The sequence below is a fragment of the Elephas maximus genome, chromosome 4, assembly GCF_024166365.1.
Source record: "Elephas maximus indicus isolate mEleMax1 chromosome 4, mEleMax1 primary haplotype, whole genome shotgun sequence".
NCBI lineage: Eukaryota > Metazoa > Chordata > Mammalia > Proboscidea > Elephantidae > Elephas > Elephas maximus.
The window spans coordinates 57,011,372-57,035,423 of record NC_064822.1 but is presented as its reverse complement, the minus strand read 5'-3'; the positions used below and the strand labels follow the sequence as shown (position 1 = coordinate 57,035,423).

Below are 24,052 nucleotides of genomic sequence, written 5' to 3'. Positions count from 1 at the left end.
CTGGAAGTCTATTAGCCCCCAGTCCTTGGTGTTGAGTCTTCAGGTGTCTAACCCCGAGGAGTAGAAAGAGATTAGTGAAAGGGGTTAAGAGCTTTATTTTATCCTCTGAATGCCCAAATTCTATCCACTTTTCAAGATTCCAATTCAAATACTACCTACTCCTTAAAATCCCCATAGTGAGTAGTCCCTCTTACATCTGAACTCCAGGAGAGCATTTTATGCCTTTCTTGAGATATCTCTTATTCTGCCTTTTCCTTTTGGCTGTAGGTTCCCAAGGGCAGACATTGAAATCTATACTTCCTTGCAGCCCTCACTGTGCTTTACATGGGTGGGTGCCTGCGAATATGCAGAGAAAAGTTTCTATATTGCCTCCTAGTAAGATGTCAAATTCATGGGAGGCTGTTTGCTTCCTATCTCTGCTCTGACCTATCCTTGCAGAATTGTGGCAGATGTCATTCATGCTAATCTGGGGCGCTTTGGAGAAGACGAGACAACAGTTCTTCCCCATCTCAGTCACAGTCTTGACCCCACTTCTGCTGGCTCCTCATTTTATTGCCCTTAATTGTTTGTTTGTTTGTACCAGGCCCTTATCTCAACAGCGCCTTCCCTTCCATCTGCCTCATTTCTCCCTTACACACCTTCCCAGTCTTGCTCTGTCTGTCTTCATCGGCCCCCCTTCCTCCAGTCTCCACACCTCTTCCATAGCCCTTTATCTCTCCCTTTGCCTTTGTCTGCTCCAGGTTGGAAATTCTTGTCCCTCCATTTTTTTAATCTTCTCTCCAAGGAACAGGCCTTGGCCATCAGTCACCATCTGAGCCCAAAGGTATTCACCTCCCACCTCCTCACACCTACACAGAAAGTTCTCCAGGAAGAACTAAAGAGGGTAGAGATTGAACATGCCCTGGATTAGTGCTTTACAACTGCATTTTTTTTTTTTTTAAGCAGACTATCTAGGATCTGACATCTTGATCGTAGAGTAAATCATGCTTTGCAAGAAATTTCTCTTGGCCTTTAAGAGTCTCTAGTAAGTCCATTTTACATACCAGTGGCAAGACCAGTGGGTTGGTGTTGTTTAGTCACTCGAAAAGGTAAAAGCTGTCTAATCCTTGTGACATTCCTGTCCGTTACCAAACTCAGCCACGCCGTCAGATAGAAGTGGAAGAGGAACTTAGAGACGGCTTTGCTGGGGGCAAGATGTGGCGCTAAAACATTTTTAAAAGCATTTTATGGCTTTTTCAGTAAGCAGGAAGGGCCAAAAATTGGGACTCTCTTCTTGTCTACAAGAGGAGCTTATATATATTATCAATAATAAAATAGAAAAAAGAAAACATACAAATCTTATCTCTACAATGTCTTTATATTAGAGGAATGATGGACTGGATGTCTCACTAGTGAGGGTCTGTGGAACTCTTCCTCTTGGATTTGTTTTGCTAAAATTCTTGTCCTTACTCCACAGATTCTCGCTTTGACTCTCCTTCCCCAAATCTCCTTAAGTGTTTACTCCCACTGGAGATGCTTATCCTGTCCCCTTAGTCACTTAGTGGCAGGGTACACAATTTTAGACCGTTAATGCTTCCTCCTTTCAGCAGCGCCAGATGCTTGCCATCCCTCTCTAAACCAAGGACCATTTCCAGAGGAATGTCAGGCTTCAGCACAGACCCAGGGGATTTGTGCCAGAAGGATAATTACAGGCTCCCAGCTTTGAAGTGCCTGTTGGAATGGGGTGTCAGTTCCTTTATGCTTTGTGCCTGGAGCTTCCAGGCTAAGTGCTGGTGCCTTTAACCTTGGAGAGGAGCCTTCCTTCCTTCTCTACCCTAAGCCTTTTTAAAGCTCCAGGATTGGAGTGCAGGAGCAGATAGTCATTCTGACTCCCTTCTGGGTGGCCCTGAACATGTTATTTAGCTTCTCTCAGTCTTTAATTTCCCCGCCATAATATAGCAAGAATAATTTCATACCAGGAAAAAAAAATCAGGAAGAGTTTTGACAATAGTAATCTGAGCTGATGATGGTTAAGCTATTTCTTGCACCTGCAGTGGTCTCTGCACAGAGCTGAATAAAGACGCAATCTGGGGGCTCTTGAAAAGAAAGCTAAGAGAAACCCTTGAAAAGAGAGTCCTGACTCAGTTGGTGACAATAGCGGTGGCATAAGGAAGTGTTCTGCAGCAGGCTTGCATTTTTATCCTGCCATCTGCACTTCTGGGCCTGCTGCCAGGGTTATTTCACACAATGCATCAGTATGCTTTCATTGAAAAGGACTTTGTAAGCAGCTTTCTGGTCTACACCTGCTTTTTAAATTCTGATGTGGGATGACCCAAGTTCAGGTCCACTCCATGTCGTTGTGGGTGGACTTCTTTTCAAATGAATTGCCCCTGTAGGTAGGCCCACTGTCTTGCTCTTCCTCCATTGCACATTCTCTCCCCTTTCTTCCTCCACCCTCACAGCCTCGCACAGGGGGCGACTGGGGGTGCTGGGATGGAGGAAACTGGTCTTGTTTACGAACATGATGTGGTTTATGGGTGGCTCCTGATAACCCTGTGGAGTTAGTGACCAAATGGCAACACAGAAAAAGGGACCTTTTAATTCTTAGGGGATTTGGCAGGATTGGGGGAAAGCTTTTGGCTAACTAGGGCCATGCCATCGGCTCCTGTTATAGGCTTACAATCCGACTGGTGTTTTTTTTTCTGACTCGTGCCTCATATTATGTAAAAGCTGGGCACATTTTGCTGGTTTTCATTTGAGAACTTGATCAAGATGGAAATGTCTTTTTTTTCCCCCATGATGGTAAAAATGACACATATTTATTGTAATAAATTTCAAGAAATGCATAAAGTAGAAAGTGAAAGTATAAGATGATGTTCCTTTGTCTCCCCGACAGCTGTCTATGTGGTGCTCCTTTTGTCTGCTTTCAGTCTGAGTATTGGAGGATTCTGGGAAAATCTTTGTATACTTTAAAAAACTATCTCCACCACCTCCCCATATCAGCCCCCCTTCTGTGTTTAGCCTGTGTCTACCCTAGCCACCCTCTTTATATCATCCATCAGGGATTCTCCTTCTTATCCCCTTCTCTCTCCTCCCATCTCTCCCTCAGGCTGTGTATAAGATGGCAGATGTAGCCTGCAAATGCCATGGCGTTTCAGGGTCCTGCAGCCTCAAGACCTGCTGGCTCCAGCTGGCCGAGTTCCGCAAGGTGGGGGACCAGCTGAAGGAGAAGTATGACAGCGCCGCCGCCATGCGCATCACGCGCAAAGGCAAGTTGGAGCTGGTCAACAGCCGTTTCAACCAGCCCACCCCAGAGGACCTGGTGTACGTGGATCCCAGCCCTGACTATTGCCTGCGCAATGAGACCACAGGCTCCCTGGGCACCCAGGGCCGCCTCTGCAACAAGACCTCGGAGGGCATGGATGGCTGTGAGCTCATGTGCTGTGGCCGGGGCTACGACCAGTTCAAGATTGTCCAGGTGGAGCGCTGCCACTGCAGATTCCACTGGTGCTGCTTTGTCAAGTGCAAAAAGTGCACCAAGATCGTAGACCAGTATGTCTGTAAATAGCCAGAGAAGGCCCCTCTCTTCTGGCCCTCTCCTCCACTCTGCCTCACAAAAGTCTATATTATATAAATCTATATAAATATATTTTATATTTGTATAAATAAATAGATGGATGATAAATAATTAAAAGAAGAAAACAGAAAGGAAAAGCTTATTTAAGAGACGCTGGAGATCTTTGAGGACTGGACTTTGCTGGTTCTCGACTCCCAGTGGGTGGGAGGAAGGGGTTCTTTCTCTCCCTCTGGTGGAGACGCTCAGGTTGTAAGAACTTGGAAATATTTACTGTCTACCCACCAATGCCTTGAGGAGAGAGGTGGTGGTTAGATGGAGAAATGATTTTGTCTGGAAGTCTGAAGTCTTTGGTGGGTATGTGACTGCTCCATGATCCCAGGCATTAGGTCAAGAGGCCCCATGGAAGGTGGCAGAAATTCACTTTGGACCTTGATGTCTTCAGGGTCTTGCCCAGAATACCAATTGGTTCAGTAAGAGGCCTGGTGCTTTCTTACCTGTTCACTTGTGTACATATCTGCAGAATCCACAGTGACAGCAACAGCTCCTTTCCCAAAATGAGGAGCGGTCTGGTGTCGTCTCTGACCAGGTGGCCACACCTGAGGATCCACACCTCCCTGGACTTCCAGGCCTGTCTTTCCAGCAAGAAGTCTTCTTCCTCCACACTTCACTAGCTCCTGCCACAAGTTCCCTGCACCAAGGGGCAAGGGGTTCATTTGACCTGATGTTTTAGAAAGGACATGGACTGAATATTTGTGCCTGGGCTGTGGAAATCCAGGTGCATAACTGAACTGAGTGAACGTTGCACTGTCCTCCCACACAGGGAGAGGAAACTTGTGATGCTGCTGCTGTCACTTCCTCCTTCAAGGGAAGCCTCATGAACCAACAGGATCCATTGATAGGTCAGGTGCAGCTGGCCTGGCTCGGTCTCTTCATCTCTGGCCCAGATGTACAGTTTCTCTGTGACATTAAATACCCTTCATTGAGGCTTCTCTCCTTGTCCTTATTTGGACACATGATTATCTTTCATGAGTCTCCTTTTATTTTTTATCTGACCCTTAGGACCCTGCTACATGGTACATGTATGGAAGAGAATAAGGAAATTGAGATGTTTTAGAGTTCTAGTCTGGTGATTAGAGAGAAGGATAGGAGAATATTGTGCAAATTAAGTAAAACAATACATTTAAGCCCTCTCCCCAAGGTCTGGCACAAAGTTAAATAATAAGTGGGTGGTGCAAATGGTTAAGTGCTCAACCACTAGCCAAATGGTTGGCGGTTTGAACCCACCCAGAAGCGCCTCAGAAGACAGGCCTGGTGATCTGCTTGTGAAAGGGCACAGCCCTGTAAACCCCATGGAACTGTTCTATTCTGCACACATGGGGTCACCAAGAATTGGAATCGACTCAACAACAAAAAAAATCAGAGATTAAGTTTAAATCCCACTTTATCTCCTTTTCTTCCCTTCTTCCTTCATTTTACAGCTACAAAGTTAACCCTGGTGTGCTTCCTTGGTCCTTGGTAAAGCACAGGCAGTGGGATACCCTCTGCAAGCCTCTCCACATCTGGAGCCCGGTATCTGAGGCTGGCAGAGAGAGTAGGCCAAGCTCAGAGAGGGAGTAGAGATGTTACTATCCTAGAAAGGGAGGGGGGAGATTGGGAGAGGGAGGCATTGAGCCAGGCTGCACTGGGTGACAGGCCTGCAGGTGAGCCAGGCACCACATACAGATACGAGTTCTGTTCTGGGAAAGCTTATTTCTGGGGGAAATAACGGAATTACAGAATTAACTTGGATTATAACAAGCAAATGATACTGCAAAATGATCTAAAAGAGATTCTGCCTGAGGGTGTCTGTGGTAATACATACTACTGGTATCTTTAGTACCTAAAGAGGAAACTTCTGACTCAACATCAAAGAACATCAGACCCACGGTTATTTTACTGGTAACTGTTATTCACATTGTCACCCACATTCCTTTGGTCAACATTTTTAAGATGCCTGGTGCAGGTTGTAGCCATGGATGAAAATGATTGAAGCCAGTTGACCTACAAATCAAAACCTTGTCTTTTGCTTAGTTGGCATTTAACCAAATAAGCTACAGAGGCATGTGGAAGGAGGGTTAGAAGGGGCATTTGCCCCTGGGTGCAAGTTCAAGGTGGTGCCAGGCAATGCCAACAGGCTGGTGAATTGCCACCCCCCACCCTATTCTACCCCCTACCCCCCACCCATCGACATAGTTGGCTGGTGTTGGGGGGTGAGGGGTGGGGTGGGGGGTACAAACTTAGAGATTGCCTCTGGGCACTAGTTACCCTCGCTGAGCCTCTGATAAACTAACCAGTCACACAGATCAGCCATGATAGTAAGTGTTTTGAAACACTACCTGGCATCATTGCTCTTTCCTATGTCATTGTTCTGGAAGCCCAGAGAGTTACCTTCTATCAGGTGCTCAAAGTATTTGAGAGCTAATATTCAATTCCCCCTGAGAGACCTTGGGAAATTAATTGGGAGTGACTTGTCCACAATCCCCAAATCACTTCCATATTCATGAAGGGAGATGGATAATCCCTACTATGTCAAGATACTCCTTCGGAGTTATGGCAAGGGGAGGGAGTAAATACATTTTTCTTCTGGCCTGGGGAATAAGTCATTTGTTCAAATACCAATGTGATTGTTCCATCCACTGACAAACCAGGCTCAGGAAATATTTCATTTCCTTAGTTCAGTTTGTTTCCATGGTTTTAAAAATAGATTGAGATGGATTTAAAGTTATTGCCACATCCTTATTAAATCCTGGGAGTTGTCTGTGAAGTGACAAGTAATGCTGTAGGAATGTGGTTGCAGACTATGGAGACCAACCTACAAGAAATAAGCTGCTGCTGCGAATCATAGGAAGTTAGAACAGGAAGGGAACGTGACAGTCAGATCTCCAGCTCCTGGTTTTCCAGATGAGGACCTCTAAATCTTGAACAAATGTAGAGTCCTAGGCCTCTGATGCAAGAAACTTTTACTCAGTTGCTTTGAGGTAGAGCCTGGGATTAGCTGTACTTGTAACAAGGACCTGAGGGCATTCTATGCTGGTGGTCCAAGACTACACTTTGAGCAGATGCAAATCTATAGGTCTGTAGTCAATAAGAGCTAGCTCAAAATCCACAGGGAGACAGGAAGCCAGTTCCTGACTCCCAGCCCAGTACTCTTGGCAGCGCTGTGCAGGATTTCCTAGTATCTACAATTTATTATAATCAACATGTCATCCTGGAAAGATCAATGCATTGGGTGTAATGCCTGGACCAAGCAGTCCTAGCCATCCCAGGGAACCTTTCTGATGAGGTGGAAAAGGACATACTGGCATAGAGCAAAACTGATTTGCCCAAGGAGGTGCCACTTCCTCCATCTGTAGGGACATACCTGTAGGTTCAATCCCTACATGAATATGAAACACCAGCTGCCATCTGAGTTGATTCCAACTCATGATGGCCCCATGGGTGTCAGAGTAGAACTGTGCTCCATAGGGTTTTCAATGGATGATTTTTTGGAAGTAGATTGCCAGGCCCTTCAGAGGTGCCTCTGGGTGGATTTGAACCTCCAACCTTTCAGTTAGCAGCCAAGCGCGTTAACTGCATCACCCAGAGACTCCGTAGTAAGGCTATATTTGCTTAGCTATTTGCATACATCCACCTTGTTTTCAAGATAAAATTAGGGGGAAGGTTTGCCTGACATTCTCCATTGAGAAGACAGGATGGACAACTAGCAGATGGCAGGGTAAGAAAGTACTCATTCACAGCCGGGGTTACCATTAGGGTAGGCCTACATTCATAAAAGCATCCTGAGCAAAGTCTCTCAAGAATTTGGTTTCTGAGCCCTAATTTGGAGAGCTCATTTAGTTCTTCTCAAGGGGCCCTGGTGGCGCAGTGGTTAAGCGCTTGGCTGCTAACCGAAAGGTCAGTGGTTCAAATTCATCAGCCTCTCAGTGGGAGAAAGATGCTACAGTTGGCTTCCATAAACATTTACAGCCCTGGAAGCCCTATAGGGCACGTCTACCCTGTCCATATGGTAGCTATGATTCGGAATTGACCCGACTGGCAATGGTATTTAGTTGTCATATACTCTCTGTTCTTTGAGGTGAGAAAAAAAAAACTTGCTTCTTGTGTGTTAAAACCCCAGACTGGTTGTTGTCTTTGAAATTCTGCCCTGCTTCTTCTCTGTAATCATTAGTATCTTATTTAAGCTTTGTCATCCCATGGATTTCTAGGAGCTAGCAAGACATCCTGTGGCTGAGATTGCCCCACAAGATAGAAACCGTCCAGCTGCAGTAGCTTATCAAGAAATAAGCCCTATTTTTTGGGCAGAGAGCCACACCGCCCCAAGAGGGTGGAAAAATAGCTGTTTCCATCTTAAAACGGGCTCTGATACATTGCCAGACACCGCTGACACTGGTCATATGTATTTTGAAAGAATCTCAGTGTATGTGAGCATGTGTGTGTGTGCGTGTTGCGCTCATACACGCCCATGCACAGAGAAGTGGATGTTTTCCATTAATTTGGGGTGTGGGGAGGTGGGGAGACACATGAGGCATGGAATATGTAACAAATTAAAAATAACTTACCACTTCTGGCTGAGATGTTGCAGAACATGGGTTGTCTAGCTTTATTTGGAATCCCTGTCTTTTGATTGGCTAGTGATGACAAGCTTCATGTCTCTGGAAGGAACGTTGAGAAGGACCATGTGAGCCATGGTTGCTAAGTTATTGTTATATAAGAATCTCTGTGTTGTAGTTATACTAAAATAATAAGTAAAAAAAAAAAGGATGCTTTAATTCCTGGTTTTACATAAACACTGTGGACACATATATGGTTTACTCGTATTTGCCCAGTGTAAGAAAGCGTTGGCCTAGATATGAGGATGAGACATTAGGCATATGGAAGGAGACTGAGTCTCCCACACAGTTAATGTGCTAGATGGGACCTCCAGCGTGTAAACTCTCCACAGCCCTTGTTCTCTCCCTCCTGCTGCCTGCCTTTTGGCCAGGCCTCTGCTCATTCGCAGCTCTACCAGAGGCAGCAAGAGAAGATAAAACTGAATCAGTTAATTTAGGCTTTGTAAGTAGTTTTGATAAATAACTGGATTGGAGAGGAGGTGGATAAACTGAGATTTGAAAAATGATCTGTGAATTTAATTTGTCACTTATGTGTATTATCTACTACTCCCCATGATAACTGAAAACAGACTGAAAGCTGCTCAAAGCCAAAGCGGTAGGAGACTGCAGTATCCAGAAAGTAGAAGCAAAGATTCCTATCACTCGAGAGCAAAAGAGGGTCTGCTCAAGTGTGGACAACAAGCGGCCTATCAGCAGAATATCAGAAGGGGGCTTCAGCAGTAGCACCAAGAAAAGCTGTGAAAGAAGAGACACTGTAGAACGGGTGACCCCTTTTAATACAATTTCATTTTAAAGCCAAAAGGAATGTATATGGTTTTAAGCCTCACCCTGTGGTAAGTTTTCTAAGACTTGCGCTCTGTCTGTTGAGTCAACCAGCTCTTTGGCACCTGATTTAACGTTGTCTTCTTCCATATGTTTACTTTATCTCCAGTGACCTGAAAACCTAAGTTTCACAAAGGGAGGATGTTTTAAAAATTTTATTTTGTTCCCTGCTATGTCTCCCAGAACCTAAAACAGTAGCTAGAGAAAGCGGTCAGTAAATATTTGCTGTATGAATGATAATGAATTATAATTCTCAATGAACATGAGGAAACTGAAGCACAAGGAGATTTAATTGCCCAGGCCTCTGTATAGTTTGCTCTCTCAGAGTTCCAAGTAACAGATCAGTTTGCAGCTAGCTTAAAAAAAAAAATTTTTTTTTTGAGGAGGGGGTATTATAAGGGTTCAGGAGAACCTCATTGTTCCAGGGTTTTCAGGAGCTCAGGATCTCTCCTTCCCTCTTCTGTCTCCTCTCTGGTTTCCTTCCCTCTCTCTCTGGAGACCATCTTCTGCTCCTCATTGTGGGAGACGTGGCAGCCAGCAGCTTTTGAGTTTACTGGTTGCAGTTCTGGACACAGGAAGTAATAGACTCTCACCTGATCCTTGTTCCAAATTGCTGGGAGGGGCTTCTGCGCCAGGGTTCTTTTCAGCACCCCATGCATGACTTTACGGTGGTCCAAGTCAGCAAAGCAGGGGGGCTTAAGAATTCATCAAGGCAGGAGGAGGTGCTTATGTTCTCATCAATTTCCCTGACTGATGGTTAGATCCAGAGAACATGTAATCCAGTTTGTTAATGTCAGTAGCTATCCCTAAGAATTTACTCAGGAAAAGCTTGTTATCTTTTTCCTGAGGAACTCTTTATCTGTGAAAATGCATAATTATGGGACCAGTCCTGAGACTTCTTTTCACCTGAGCCCAGTAGTGTAAAAAGGAAGGCTCCTGTTCCCTAAATGACATTCAGGATGGGATAAGCACCCATTTGTCTGTCTGATGTGGCTGAGGGAGTAGAGTTGCTGAGAAGCAGAGGACTAGATTAGATTCAATGACAGTCCCTGGCTGTCATTAGGTGCCCTTGAGTCAACTTCATCTCCTAGCGACCCCATGTGACAGAGTAGAACTGTCCCATAGGGTTTCTTAGGCTGTCATCTTTACCAAAGCAGACTGCCACATCTTTCTCCCGTGGAGCCAGTGGGTGGGTTCCAACCGCCAGCCTTTCGGTTAGCAGCCGAACACTTAACCATTGTGCCACCAGAGCTCTTAAGAATATATTAAGTTGTTTATATTGAACTATATTTGAAGGGGCCAAACACTCCTATTAATGATTTAAAGATATTTTTCCTTTGTTAGTATAACTCTACAGTAGCAATTGGTTACTCGTAATTTTCCTAGTTCTTCAAAGTCTGAGTATGCCAAAAGAAGTATCTTAGAAGGATGAAGATTGCTAAGAGAAAAAAGAAAAAGATTTTCCTGTAAATCTTCCACAGCTCTTGAGGGGCAATATGCAAACACTGTTTTTTAAGCATTTCTTTAAATTGTGGTAAATACATAACAAAACAGATGAGATTTCAACAATCTTCACATGTACAGTTCAGTGATATGTTTTATCATGTTGTTCAACTGTTACCCGTACCCTTCCCAAATTATGCTGTTGTTGCCCAGCTCATGGCAACCTCATCCAGAAGGAAGTGAAATATTGCCCATTCCCACACCATTCCCTCGACTGGTTGTGAATCAGGCCGTTGCAACCCATAGGGTTTTCAGGGCTGGTGGTGATTGGTTAAGAGCTTGACTGCTAACCAAACGGTGGGCAGTTGAATCTACCAGTCACTCCTTGGAAACCGTATGAGGCAGTTCTCTGTCTTACAGGGGCATTATGAGTTGGCATCGACGGCAGGGAGTTTGGTGAGTTTTTTTTGTTTCCAAAAGTAGATCTCCAGGCCTTTCTTCCTAGCCCATCTCAGTCAGGAAGCTCCCCAGAAACCTGTTCAGCATCAGAGTAACACGCAAGTCTCCACTGACAGACAGGTGGCTGCCCACGAATTACACTGGCCTGGAATTGAACCCAAGTCTCCTGCATGGAAGGTGAAAATTCTCCCACTGAACCACCACTGCCTCTCCCAAATTACACCAACGCCCTAATGGAAGCTGGGTGTCCCACAAGCATTGAGTCCTTATTTCCCCCTCTATCCTGCACACCACACATTTGAAAATTTACATATATCCTACAGGCAGCCTTCTTTTGTCCTTTTTCACAGGAGAGCACAAGCCATCCAGCCCTAGAATCTTAGGCTGTGGACAGTAAGGACATTTTTGTAAAGTAGGAAGTAATTCCACTCACGTTTGTAACCCGTTGCCGTCGAGTCGATTCCAACTCATAGCGACCCTATAGAACAGAGTAGAACTGCCCCATAGAGTTTCCAAGCAGCACCTGGCGGATTTGAGATGCTGATCAATTGGTTAGCAGCCATGGCACTTAACCACTATGGCACCAGAGTTTCCCACACCTGTAAAGCGTTGTGAATTTCCTTCCTCCTTTTAGTTTCTAAATGAAAAAAAAAAAAAAAAAATTACCCTAACTGCTCCTCTGACAGAGAACACGGCTCCAGGGCACTCAGTCTCCAACAGGCCTCAAAACTGCGGGATCATCCCAGCACCCACACTGGGTCGGCCTGTAGTTCTCTTTCTGGCCACACGGTGTCGCTGTTTTACCGGTTCTAGCCAAACGTCTTTGGGACTTTAAAAACCCATTGCCATGGAGTCGATTCCGAGAGAAGTCGGGTAGTGGGTCCTTGTGGATTGATGGCTGAAAGCAGAATCTGGACAGCAGTGAAGCCGAGTTCTAGATTTTTCATTTGGACAGATTTGGGAAGAATTAGGTTAGGGTTACAACAAAACAAAACAAAACCCGAACTCATTGCTGTTGAGTCGATTCCGTCTCAGAACAACCCTATAGGATAGAGTAGAACTGCCTCATAGGGTTTCCAAGGTCGTAATCTTTCTGGAAGCAGACGGCCACATCTTTCTCCTGTGGAAGCTGCTGAGTTCAAACTGCTGACCTTTTGATTACTAGTCAAGCACTAACTACCGTGCCATCAGAGCTCCTTAAGCTAGTGTTACTTTACTTATTTTTTAAAGATTGAGGGTACATAGTTAAAAAGGGGAATGCCTAGTCCTACTGGGCCAGACCAAGACATCACAGTCTTGAGGAGCACCTGCAGGGGAGCGGCTGTGTACCGGGCACATATTTGGTTGTGGTTAGGTTCATTCCCTGCTCCTAAATGGTTTCCAGGAAGCCAAATACTTTGCATGCTTGAAGGTTATCATTACGTAGGTGGGTAATAAGTATAACTACCATTATGGAGTGTCTACTGTATACCAGCCACTTCACATGTGTTACATATAATTCTCTTGATATCCCTGCAAGGTAGGAATTATTATCCACATGTTACAGATGAGGAAACTAAGACTCAGAGAGGTTAAGTAACATCCTTTGCCTCACACAGCTAATAATTGGTGCTGACTCCTGAGCTCTTTCTGGTTGCTCAATGAGTTTCTAGTTAGTTAAAGAATCTAGTTACCTGATATAAGAGGTGCCCATTTCCTTACGAGTCTCAAGGTGTGTACAATAATCTTCCCCATCTCACCACCACGAATTTTGAATGAGAAGGGCCACTAGAGAAATCTCATTTGGTAGGGGCACATGGCAGAGGGAACTTGGGAATCCCAAATCTAAAATAACAGACGAAGCCTACAGGGCTATCAACACAGAAAATTATGCTGAAAATGAAGGCAGTTTATTGACTATATATTGAAGTCAAGGGAAAACATGCTGAGCTTGGGGAGCTATATGCCTAGGACAATGGAACTAAACAGGTAACTCAACATTCAGCGTGAATTGTAGAGCTGCCTTATAGCAGGTTCTTCTCACACAAGAGCTGTGGCCCTTTTCAACTTTGCTGCTTCCCACAAATTTGCACAAACGGAAACTATCTCTCCATTGCCTTTCCTCCAGGTATTGTGAGTCTGAGGTGTTTGAATAGGAAATCGTCTTTACAATTCAGAGTGCTCTGAAAATGTTTGGCATCTGAGCAGACAGGACCATGAACTGAGCTTCTGAACGTCCTTTTCCAATTTGCTCTTCCAGCCTCTTCAGTCTGCATGCCAGTATTTCACCCTCTATCACAAACACATAGTTTCTGTCATGGGAAAGGGAGACAGCCTCAGGTACTTTAAGATTGAGTGGCCTGTTGCCAGCCACTTAAAAGCCTCTGTCCCTAAACTCAGTAGAGCCTTGGCACTGGGATGTGCTAGTGGTACAGCCTGGCCAGTGAAGACTCACATGTGTGCTGGAATGAGGGACAGGGCCACTGCTGGAGCAGGAGGGAGGAAGTGGAAACAGGTACTGTGAGCAGGTTTCAAGTGAGACTGCAGAGCACTTCCTGCTCCCAGCTCCCAGGTGTGTCCATCGAGGATGCAATAGAAGGAAGAAACAGCAGTGCCTGTCTCTACCTGACTCAGAGTTCTCACCTGGGGCTCCTGAGTTCTGAACAGGGGGGAGGGGTGAATTAGGTGAGACCTGTGGGATGAGCAACGTCCACCTCCCTATCCTTTACCTGTGCTGAGAGAAACAGGCCAGGCTAAATTGAGATGGTGTTTATATATTATGAGATGTTGCTGTTGTTTTTAGGTGTCGTCGAGTTGGTTCCGACTCATAGTGACCCTCTATGACTGGGTACAACTGCCCCATAGGCTTTCCTAGGCAGTAATCTTGTTTTCTAAGCCCCTTGTTTTTTTCCAGCAAAGTAGGGAGCAGATCACCAGGTCTTTTCTCCTGCGGAGCTGCTGGGTGGGTTTAAACCACTAGCCTTTCGGTTAGCAGCTGAGCGCTTAACCATTGCGCTACTAGGGCTCCTTTATCTTATGGGATAGGAAGCTTGAAATGGACTTTGAGCAGAGCTTGGATTACAGTTAGCTACTTTGGGCCCTAGTCTGAAATGCTGCTCATGTATGTGGAAATGGTGAGAGTTGTGGTTTTTTCCCCTTCGGTGGAGCAGTGTGGAGGGGTTCACACATCCAGGTCACTAATTGCTTGCCCTCAATCCAAGTGGATTAAAATAACCTGGGTCACTACGAGTCAGAGGTGATTCAATGGCAATGGGTTTTGGGAAGATTTAAAAGTCCAGGTTCCTGGATTCCTGCCCTAGAGATTCTGACTGAGGAAGTCCAGGGGGAGATCAGGGTGTCTGTGTTTTAAAAAGATGCCTTGGATGTTCTGCTTGGCAGCTACGTTTGGGAACTGCTGACAGGGTACTGTTAGGTCTGACTACACCAAGCCTTCTACGTGGTAAGATGGCTGTTTGCAGAAAGAGTTGGGTTTACAGCAAGTGTGGCTACGGTCTCTGGCTGCTAGAGGTCAGTGGATGGAGACCCAGAGTAAGTTTTCAATGTCCATGCACCAAAGGCTAAACCTGGGAGAGGGTCATTAGTTCAAACCCCCCAGCTGCTCTGCAGGAGAAAGATGTGGCATTCAGCTTCCATAAAGATTACAACCTTGGAAACACTGTGGGACAGTTCTAATCTGTACCATAGGGTCGCTATTGAGTCGGAATTGACTCGATGGCAAGGGGTTTTGGGAGAGACTAAAATCATCAGTCTGTCTCCAAATCCTTCTACATGATAAGATGTGTGGGTTTCCTGGGCTTATTCCTAATCTGCACTATGGTTGGTTGAAGAAGCATTACTTTATATGATCAGATGAGGAAGAATTTTTTTTTTTTTGATGTGGTGAAGTCAGTCACTACAGATTAGTAATTTTTCACTATGGATTAGTAAGTAAACACAATTAAGCCCGTGTGTACCTTGCTTACTGTAAGCTGGTTCACACTATGTTTACTGGTTAATCCACCTGATTGCACTCAGGTTGTACAAACTACACAGTTTACAGATCTGGATGGACCTAGTGGGTTACATCCCAAAAGAAGCTTCTGAAACATTTCTGGTCCCACGCAGGCCTAAGCAGGATGAAGCAGCAACTGCACAGTTGCACACACTCCACCGTCTTAGCCCCAGCACAGCTGGCAGCAGCTAACTGGGGCTTCATGTTCTCTCTAAGGGAAATCTACGGGGGCCATCTCCGTTTCTACCTTCAGTGGTCTTGAACTTGAGCTTGGGCCCTGAGTTAAGAACTAACTAAAAACAAGTGTTGTTAATCTGCGAAGTCAACATGAGTTTTTTTTTTTTTTTTTTACCATCCCCTCCTATGCAGCCCAAAAGTAATCCCTGTCCTCGTTTTTTTTTTTTAATAATTTGTATTGAGCTTTAAGCGAACGTTTACAAATCAAGTCAGTCTGTCACATATAGGCTTATATATACCTTACTCCATACTCCCACTTACTCTCCCCCTAATGAGTCAGCCCTTCCAGTCTCTCCTTCCGTGACAATTTTGCCAGCTTCCAACCCTCTCTACCCTCCTATCTCCCCTCCAGACAAGAGATGCCAACACAGTCTCAAGTGTTCACCTGATACAAGTAGCTCACTCTTCATCAGCATCTCTCTCCAACCCATTGTCCCGTCCCTTCCATGCCTGATAAGTTGTCTTCGGGAGTGGTTCCTGTCCTGGGCCAACAGAAGGTTTGGGGACCATGACCACTGGGATTCCTCTAGTCTCAGTCAGACCATTAAGTCTGGTCTTTTTATAAGAATTTGGGGTCTGCATCCCACTGTTCTCCTTCTCCCTCAGGGGTTCTCTGTTGGGCTCCCTGTCAGGGCAGTCATCGGTTGTGGCTGGGCACCATGTAGTTCTTCTGGTCTCAGGATGATGTAAGTCTCTGGTTCATGTGGCCCTTTCTGTTTCTTGGGCTCATAGTTAACGTGTGACCTTGGTGTTCTTCGTTCTCCTTTGATTCAGGTGGGTTGAGACCAACTGATGCATCTTAGATGGCCGCTTGTTAGCATTTAAGACCCCAGATGCCACATTTCAAAGTGGGATGCGGAATGTTTTCATAATAGTATTATTTTGCCAATTGACTTAGAAGTCCCCTTAAGCCATAGTCCCCAAACCACTGCCCTTGCTCCGCTGACCTTTGAAGCATTCATTTTATCCCAGAAACTTCTTTGCTTTTGGTCCAGTCCAGTTGAGCTGACCTTCCATGTTTTGAGTATTGTCCTTCCCTTCACCTAAAGTAGTTCTTATCTACTAAATTAATCAGTAAATAACCCTCTCCCACCTTCCCTCCCCGCCTCGTAACCACAAAAGTATGTGTCCTTATTTTTTTTAACAATAATTTTTATTGTGCTTTAAGTGAAAGCTTACAAATCAAGTCAGTCTCTCACATAAAAACTTATATATACCTTGCTACATATTCCCAATTACTCTCCCGGCCATGAGACAGCCCGCTCCCTCCTTCTACTCTCTCTTTTCATGCCCATTTTGTCAGCTTCTAAGCCCCTCTACCTGCCCCCCGCCCCTCCAGGCAGGAGATGCCAACATAGTCTCAAGTGTCCACCTGATCCAAGTAGTTCACGCCTCACCAGCATCTCTCTCCAACCCATTGTCCAGTCCAATCCACTTCTGGAGAGTTGGTTTAGGGAATGGTTCCTGTCCTGGGCCAACAGAAGGTCTGGGGGCCATGACCACTGGGGTCCCTCTAGTCTCAGTCAGACCATTAAGTCTGGTCTTTTTATGAGAATTTGGGGTCTGCATCCCACTGTTCTCCTGCTCCCTCAGGGGTACTCTGTTGTCAGGGCAGTCATCGGTTGTGGCTGGGCACCACCTAGTTCTTCTGGTCTCAGGATGATGTAGTCTCTGGTTCATGTAGCCCTTTCTGTCTCTTGGGCTTGTTATTACCTTGTGTCCTTGGCGTTCTTCATTCTCCTTTGATCCAGGTGTGTTGAGACTCATTGATGCATCTTAGATGGCTGCTTGCTACCCTTTAAGACCCCAGATGCCGCTCTTCAAAGTGGGATCCAGAATGTGTTCTTAACAAATTTTATTATGCCAAATGACTTAGATGTCCCCTGAAACCATTGTCCCCAAACCCCTGTCCCTGCTTCACTGACCTTCAAAGTGTTCAGTTTATTCAGGAAACTGCTTTGCTTTGGTTTAGTCCAGTTGTGCTGACCTCCCCTGTACTGAGTGTTGTCCTTCCCTTCACTCAACATGACTTTTTGACAGGCGCGGAGACTTAGCCTCTTAATTCCAGGGTCAAGTGACCTGAATTCTAGCCCTGGCTCTGTTGTCGATTTGTGCAAGAACCTTAGATGAACACTCAGGCTTCCAGACTTTAGTTTGCTGATCAACTCATGGCGTTGATGCCAGCTCTACTTGCCCCTCAGCACTAGTGTAAGGTTTAGCAGCCACAGAAGATGAAAAAGTACCTTGAAAAATGTACACGATCCCATTCTTGCATTAGTTACTGCTTCAGTTTTGCCTTGAACTGTTGTGAACTGACCCAATAAACACAGGCTGGTGTCTTGTTTTCTTCCCACAAAGCAGTGTAAAACACTTTCTCTACCAAACAAACTTTTTTTTTTTGTAACAAAGAACCAAGGTAGAAATAAAAGATGTCTTTCTAATCAGAGAGTGGCTATTTGTCACCAGGACAGGTAACTGAGAAAACTTATAGATTTCATTCCCTAGAGATGTTTAAGAAAATAAGAGGCATTTAGATGCTTAGGATAATTTAGTCGAGTCTGGAGACAAGAAGTAAACCAGATATTCTCTGGAGGCTCATTTCAGGTACAGGACTCTGAGTCCTGCCTCCCTTTAGAGAATTAACCAGTCTCTAAAAAACATCGGCAGAGGCATGGGATTTGGTGAGGAAGACCTGGTTTCCCAACCAACTAGCTAAGTGATCTCGGGCAGTTTCCTTAGGAATGAAATAGGGATAAAATATCTCTACCTCAAATAAGATAGTGAATGTGAAAGCTTTTTGTAAAATATAAACCTTTTGAAAATTGAGATATTGGTATAGATACAATGAGTTCGTACCAGTGCAAGATCAGAGACAATACAATTTTTAAATGATATGATACAAGATTATAACACATAAGATTTTGGGAATCATCTCTTGATTGAAGCCATCCACAGCTGCAAGGGATCTAACGTTGCCATCTGGATTTTCCTCCCAATATAAGGGGTCTCTTTATTCAGTCAGAAATCTTGGTGGTACAGTGGTTAAGAGTTCAGCTGCTAACCAAAAGGTTGGCAGTTCGAATCCACCAGGCAATCCTAGGAAGCCCGATGGGGCAGTTCTACTATGTCCTGTAGGGCCACTATGAGTCAGAATCGACTTGACAGCAATGGGTTTGGGTTTTATTTGGTCTTTTGTATTCCCAGAAATCCACCCTTCTTCCCTGTGTTCACCTTAGTCTTTCCTGAGAGGGCCATTACTTGAAAAAAGAGCACTCCTGCCCCTGCAAAAGGGACTCTTTTTTTTTTTTTTTTTTTAAACCCCTAGTCTGTCTACCATTGTTTCTAGGGTGCAAAGACCTTAGGAAACTTTATAAGCAGAAGAAAAGCAGGCATATCCTTGGAGCTTTCAAAGGCTGTGCACAGGATCTCCTCTGTACTTACAGCACAGTCTATGACCCCGTCATCACAGAGACACTGTCTGACATGTTTGGATGGGACCTGCCCACTCTGCCTGCCATCATCAGCAAGATTATCACCCCGAGGAGCTGATGGCCTCCCTGGACCAGCCAGCATGGACGGTGGTGATGCACTGCACTGAGTCCACTACCCAGCACAGCTTGGCTCTGCAGCTGGCTGAGAAGCTAGGCAGCCTGGTGGGGAAGAACGAGCGTGTCTGACCACAGCAGGATACCTATGGTGGCTACTTCCGAGACCAGAAGGATGGCCATCACAAAAATGAGGGATACATGTGCCATGGTGGCTAGCAGCCTGAGACAGTGAGCAGCAGCCTCAGATAGCCTACCAATCTGTCCCCTGGCCTAGACCACTCAGCCTTTAAGTACTAAATATCCCCAGTTATTAAAGGTCTATTTAGAGTTGTTATGTCAAAGGAAAAAAAAAATGATGCAGACAGGGAGGAAGAGTCTGAAGGGAATTCTGGGGGTTTACTCTGCTCTCCTAGGAGACCCTGGGTGGTGCGAACAGTTAACATTCTTGGCTGCCAACTGCAGGGTTGGAGGTTTGAGTCTGCCCAGAGGTGCCTTGGAAGAAAGGATAGGAAATCTACTTCCAAAAAATCAGCCATCGAAAACCCTGTGGAGTACAGTTTACTCTGACACACACGGGGTCGTCATGAGTTGAAGCTGACTCAGTGGCAGCTGGTGGTTTTACTCTGCCCTCCACCAGATCCGATCACCCCATTCCCAGCTCTTTCTCCTCACTGGCCTCCACTCCAGGCCAAGGCAGCCACACCAAGGGCTTAGAGTTGGAGAACATCCCTCCTCCTATTCACAGTGGATCTGTGACACAGGGGGAAGATTTCCAGGATCTCAGATTTGAAGTCAGAAGGCACTTCCTGAGGGATAAGTGTTTACACATGGTGGAATTTCTGGTATCATCAAATGGTCCTTGATTTCAAGGACACAAGAAGTTCTTTTGGGGTATTCTGAATAATAAAGACTACACATAACCTTGTTTTTCTGGGGAAAATGCCTTCTAATTATAAACAGTTGCCTTACAAATTCTCTTTCTGAGAACAATACCCATTCATAGCTTGGGGACATTCTGTACTAACGACCTCTGGCTGGGTAGTCAGAGTTCCCACGAGAGGGTGGTGGGTAGGATTTCATCCGTACAGAGTGGACCTGTGATTAGAAACTGATTCCAATGTTTGCTAGGAGCACATGACCACACAGAGGTGACTGATCCAAGCCTGCCCCGAGGAACACACCCTGTGCATGTGACAGGCACATGTGCTGCCAACATGCCATTTAATCTTCACTCTGAGCTGAAGAATGTTGGCCATCAGGCTGGCTACACCCTTGGCATTTTTCATATCCCATAATTTCTTTATTAATCTGAAAACTTGAATGCCTAGATTCCTTCTCCAACCCCAGCCCCCAACCCTGTACCTCTGCCATGCCGTCACTTCCTCCAAGCCTGCGTTAGTCTCATCACAGGGCTTTCTCCTTGGCTACCTGCCCTCTCCTGAATTCATTGTCCTCTTTCCCCTCCCTTAGCCCTCCCATGGCCAGCTATTTCAACCCACCCCAGCAGCACCCACAAATTCCATCTTCCCCTGGACCACCTTGTTAAGAGAAGTGTCACTCAGCAGCATGCAAGTTACAAGGGTAAAGGCGGCAGAATTCAGCCTCTTAGGAAATGCGCTTTTAACATTCTCTCCCACTGGGCGAAACAGCCTCCTCAGAGCTGTTAAGCAACCCGATCCCTGATCCTGACAGGTAATAATCTTATCTCACATCTGAAAGCGACGTTTATGCAAGCACTTACACAGGACTCCTTCTTCCCCTTGACCAATCGCTATTTAATTTCTCTCCTGAGGCAGAGTTTGCTGAAGAAACTCAGAAACTCGCATGCTTGTGCCAGTTTGCTCCGTTACAAACTCATGATTTCCTTCTTGGTAGTTCCATCTCATTGCCCCAAAGTTGTTTTCCTTGCCCCCGGCCTCCTCGGCTCCTTCTCGGAGTCCCCTCACTCCTGATTTCCCCTAAGCTGACCTTGCTCCCATCTGGCTCAGATAATGCAAAGAGCATCGTGAATTTCTGTCACTTTTCTCCCTCTACCTCCAAGCTTTCCTGTAACTTCACTCTCCTTCTGTGAGAGCCTTCACTGTGGAGAAGAGAGGATTTGAGGGCGTTCCCAGCGTGGTGTTCCATTCATGCCTCCATGAGATTCCCTCATGGCACACAGTACAGTTGTCCTCATATTTGCTTAGTTTCTTAAAGCACAACTTCCTTAAGAACAGGAGCTTATCTTCCTCATCTTTTCATCCCGCAAGGCCTAGTCTACCATCTAGCACGTGGTAGTTGCTTGATTGCTTTGCGTTCCTTGATGAACCTGATGATAAATATGAAGAACTAGACATATCCTCTGAAAGTTAAGGAAGCAAAGTACAGAAGAGGTGTACATTTGCAGTGTTAAAGAAATGCAGTAAGTACTCATTATGATCATCTTAAAGGAGCCCTGGTGGCGCAGTGGTTAAAACACTTGGCTGCTAACTAAAAGGCTGGTGGTTCAAATCCACCAGCCGCTCCATGGGAGAAAGCTGTGGCATCCTGCTTCTGTAAAGATTTACAGCCTTGGAAACCCTATGGGGCAATTCTACTCTGTTCTATAGGGGTCGCTATGAGTCGGAATCAACTTGATGGCAGTGGGTTTGATTTTTTTGGTTTTTATGATCATCTTAATGTCCCCGGGTGGTGCAAATGGTTTGTTCTCAACTACTAACTTAAAGGTTGGCTGTTTGAACCCACATGGCAGTGCAACAGAAGAAAGGTCTGTTGATCAGCTTCCGTAAAGATTACAGGCAAGAAAACCCTACGGAGCAATTCTACTCTGTAACACGTTGGGTCACCATGAGTTGGAATCAACTAGATGGCAATGGTTTTATGACCATCTTTGGAAGCAGGGCCACCACCAGCTACCACCAGCCTGGCCTCTTGTCTAGGAAGGTGATGCAGGAGTCAGGAGACCTGGGGAAGAAATGGAAGCAGCAAATAATTGGTTGGACTTGATGGCCTTTCAAGTCTCTTCCAGCCCTGAGAGCTTCTCTTCCTACTAGCACTGGCTCAGCACTAAAATGGTCTGTGACCTTAGGCAAGTCACCACTTCTCATCAGTAAAATGCAATTAATGACATCTTCCCTCTTCCCCTGTGAGGATCAAGTGAGCCAATGCATGTGAAACCACAAAATCTCAATTCTGATTGATATGCTAGAAGCAAGGGGAGAGACTCCCTCCTCCAGTAGGAGAGAGAAAAGTGCTTTTTTTGAGGACACAATTTGACAGTTGAAGCTTGATAGAAGCTACACTTGGGACCTGCTAATTGCCTCTGTCCTAGTGAGGGACCAGCCTCTAGGAGGAGGGGCACGGATTTACTAAGTGACTCACTATATGATGCTGTTTGATTGCACACTTGCTGAAGGTGGCACCTGCCTCTGTCAGACGGTTCACTATGACTTGCCAGGACCAAGCACAGCGCTGACATCTGTTAAGAGCTCGGTAAACATTTGTGGAAGAACAAAGTAAGGGAGGGAAGGAGGGAGGAAACAGTGTGCTTAGGGGTGAGATGTTTCTAGGGAGGATGCAGCCATGCTACAGGCCACTAAGAAGGGTCATTGTCTTAGTTGTCTTAGTGCTGCTGTAACAGAATTACGACAGTGGGAGGCTTTAGTGAACAGAAATTTATTTTCTCACAATTTAGGAAGATAGAAATCTGAGTTCATGGCACTGGCTCTAGGGGAAGCCTTTTCTCTATCTGTTGGCTCTGTGAGAAGGTCCTTGTCTCTTTTCAGCTTCTGCTCCTCGGTTCTTTGGCCATCTTCACGTGACATGGCATCTGTCTTCCCTCATCTGTGCTTCCTTGCTTCTGTGCCTAACCTGCTCTTTTATATCTACACTAATATGGTCTCATTAACCTAACAAAGAAAAACTCTATTCCTAAATGGAGTTATATTCACAGGTATAGAGGTTAGTATTCCAACACATATTTTGGGGGGACACCATTCAATCCTTCACAGTGGTGGAAGGCAATAAGGATGAAGGAAGGTGCCACTCAGCGTGTGATAACAAATAATGATCCTTTTTTATGTTTTGTTTTCATCTGTCTTTTTAAAAAAATCCTCAATTTTTAAATAATGATATTTTGTGCAGACCTTTGTGGTTGTGGTAGAAGAAATGGGGGGGGGGGGACACCAGAAATAACTGACCATGCCCCACCCTTACAAACTAGGGGAGATTGACCAAATGAAAAAGATGAAAATTTTGTGTACGTAAAACCTTTAAAGAATACACCAAAGCAAATTCAAATGATTACACCCACATTTACGTCTATCTCTCTAAATATTAAAAGTCATGAGGTCATATAAAAAAAAAATAGTTACCTCCAATTCCCATCCAATGCCATAGAATTTATTCTTGTGTTCTCTATGCCACTTCTGTGACAATGAGAAACCTGGCTCCAGTGGGGAGTTTTTTAAGGAGCTGGAAACAATGGAAAAGAAGGGATATCTCGCCATGTTCCTAGCTCTCCAAATGCCAGCCCACTTTGATGTCTCTGAGAGTGTAGGGCAGACTAGGGTAGAGACAGTCTAAGAAGACCAGCTTCTTTGTGGGGCACTCCCATGTTGAAAGAAGTCCAGGAAGTTCCAGTGCCTGGAGCTGGTTTAACCAAACGCGCTGCCGTCTAGGATGGGTCTAAATAAAAGACACCCTGTTAATACACACCAGGACAAGTTGGAGTCAAGGGCACCAGGAGCCTCTGAGCTTACGCTGAGCTTCCAGGGCTCATCTAGATTAACTCTAGAGTGGCTTCCAGCTGTTGATCTGACCCTGGACTCAGGTACCTGAGCTATGATTTGGGTTAGAATGGTGTTAGGTTAATTTTGGCATTTGGGGGAAATAGGGAAGTAGGAGAGAAAGGGGAGGAAAGGGAGAGAAAGCAACTAATTTACCATCACTTAAAAGCATTAATAAAGGTTGATAAAGCTGACTGTATAATATTAAAAATTTCCATCGGCCAAAAATAGCAAAGTCAATGATAAGCAATAAACCTGGAAAATATTTACAACACATATGACAAAGAACTAAGTTTCTGCACATGCAGAGCACACTTAAAAGTCAATAATAAGATCACCAATCCAATAGAAAAATGGGCAAAGAACCTTTAAAAAAAATCAGAAGCAGAAATGTACATGGTTTTCAAACACATGAAAAGATACTCAACCTCATTTATAATAAAAATACATAAATTCAAACTAAGAGATATCATTTTTCACATATTAGATGAGTAAACATTTAAAATTTTTATAAAGAAAGTCAGTGTGGAGAAATAGGTACTCCAAACGGTGTTAAACCAAACCAAACCAAATCCATGGCC

General features: G+C 45.0%; 1 protein-coding gene across 8 annotated transcripts in view; it reads left to right on the top strand.

Annotated features, from left to right (window-relative positions):
- Window positions 1-4,540, top strand: part of WNT5B (Wnt family member 5B) — a 132,363-nt gene extending 127,823 nt beyond the window's left edge. For 7 of the 8 annotated variants that reach the window (XM_049885125.1, XM_049885127.1, XM_049885122.1 and 4 more), the window contains one exon: window positions 3,089-4,540. In XM_049885125.1, the coding sequence (XP_049741082.1) occupies window positions 3,089-3,547 (459 nt within the window). In that variant the 3' untranslated portion in view covers window positions 3,548-4,540. The remainder of the gene's footprint in view (window positions 1-3,088) is intronic. The other variant, XR_007517477.1, reaches the window with a different exon arrangement.
- The last annotated feature ends 19,512 nt before the right edge of the window (window positions 4,541-24,052 follow it).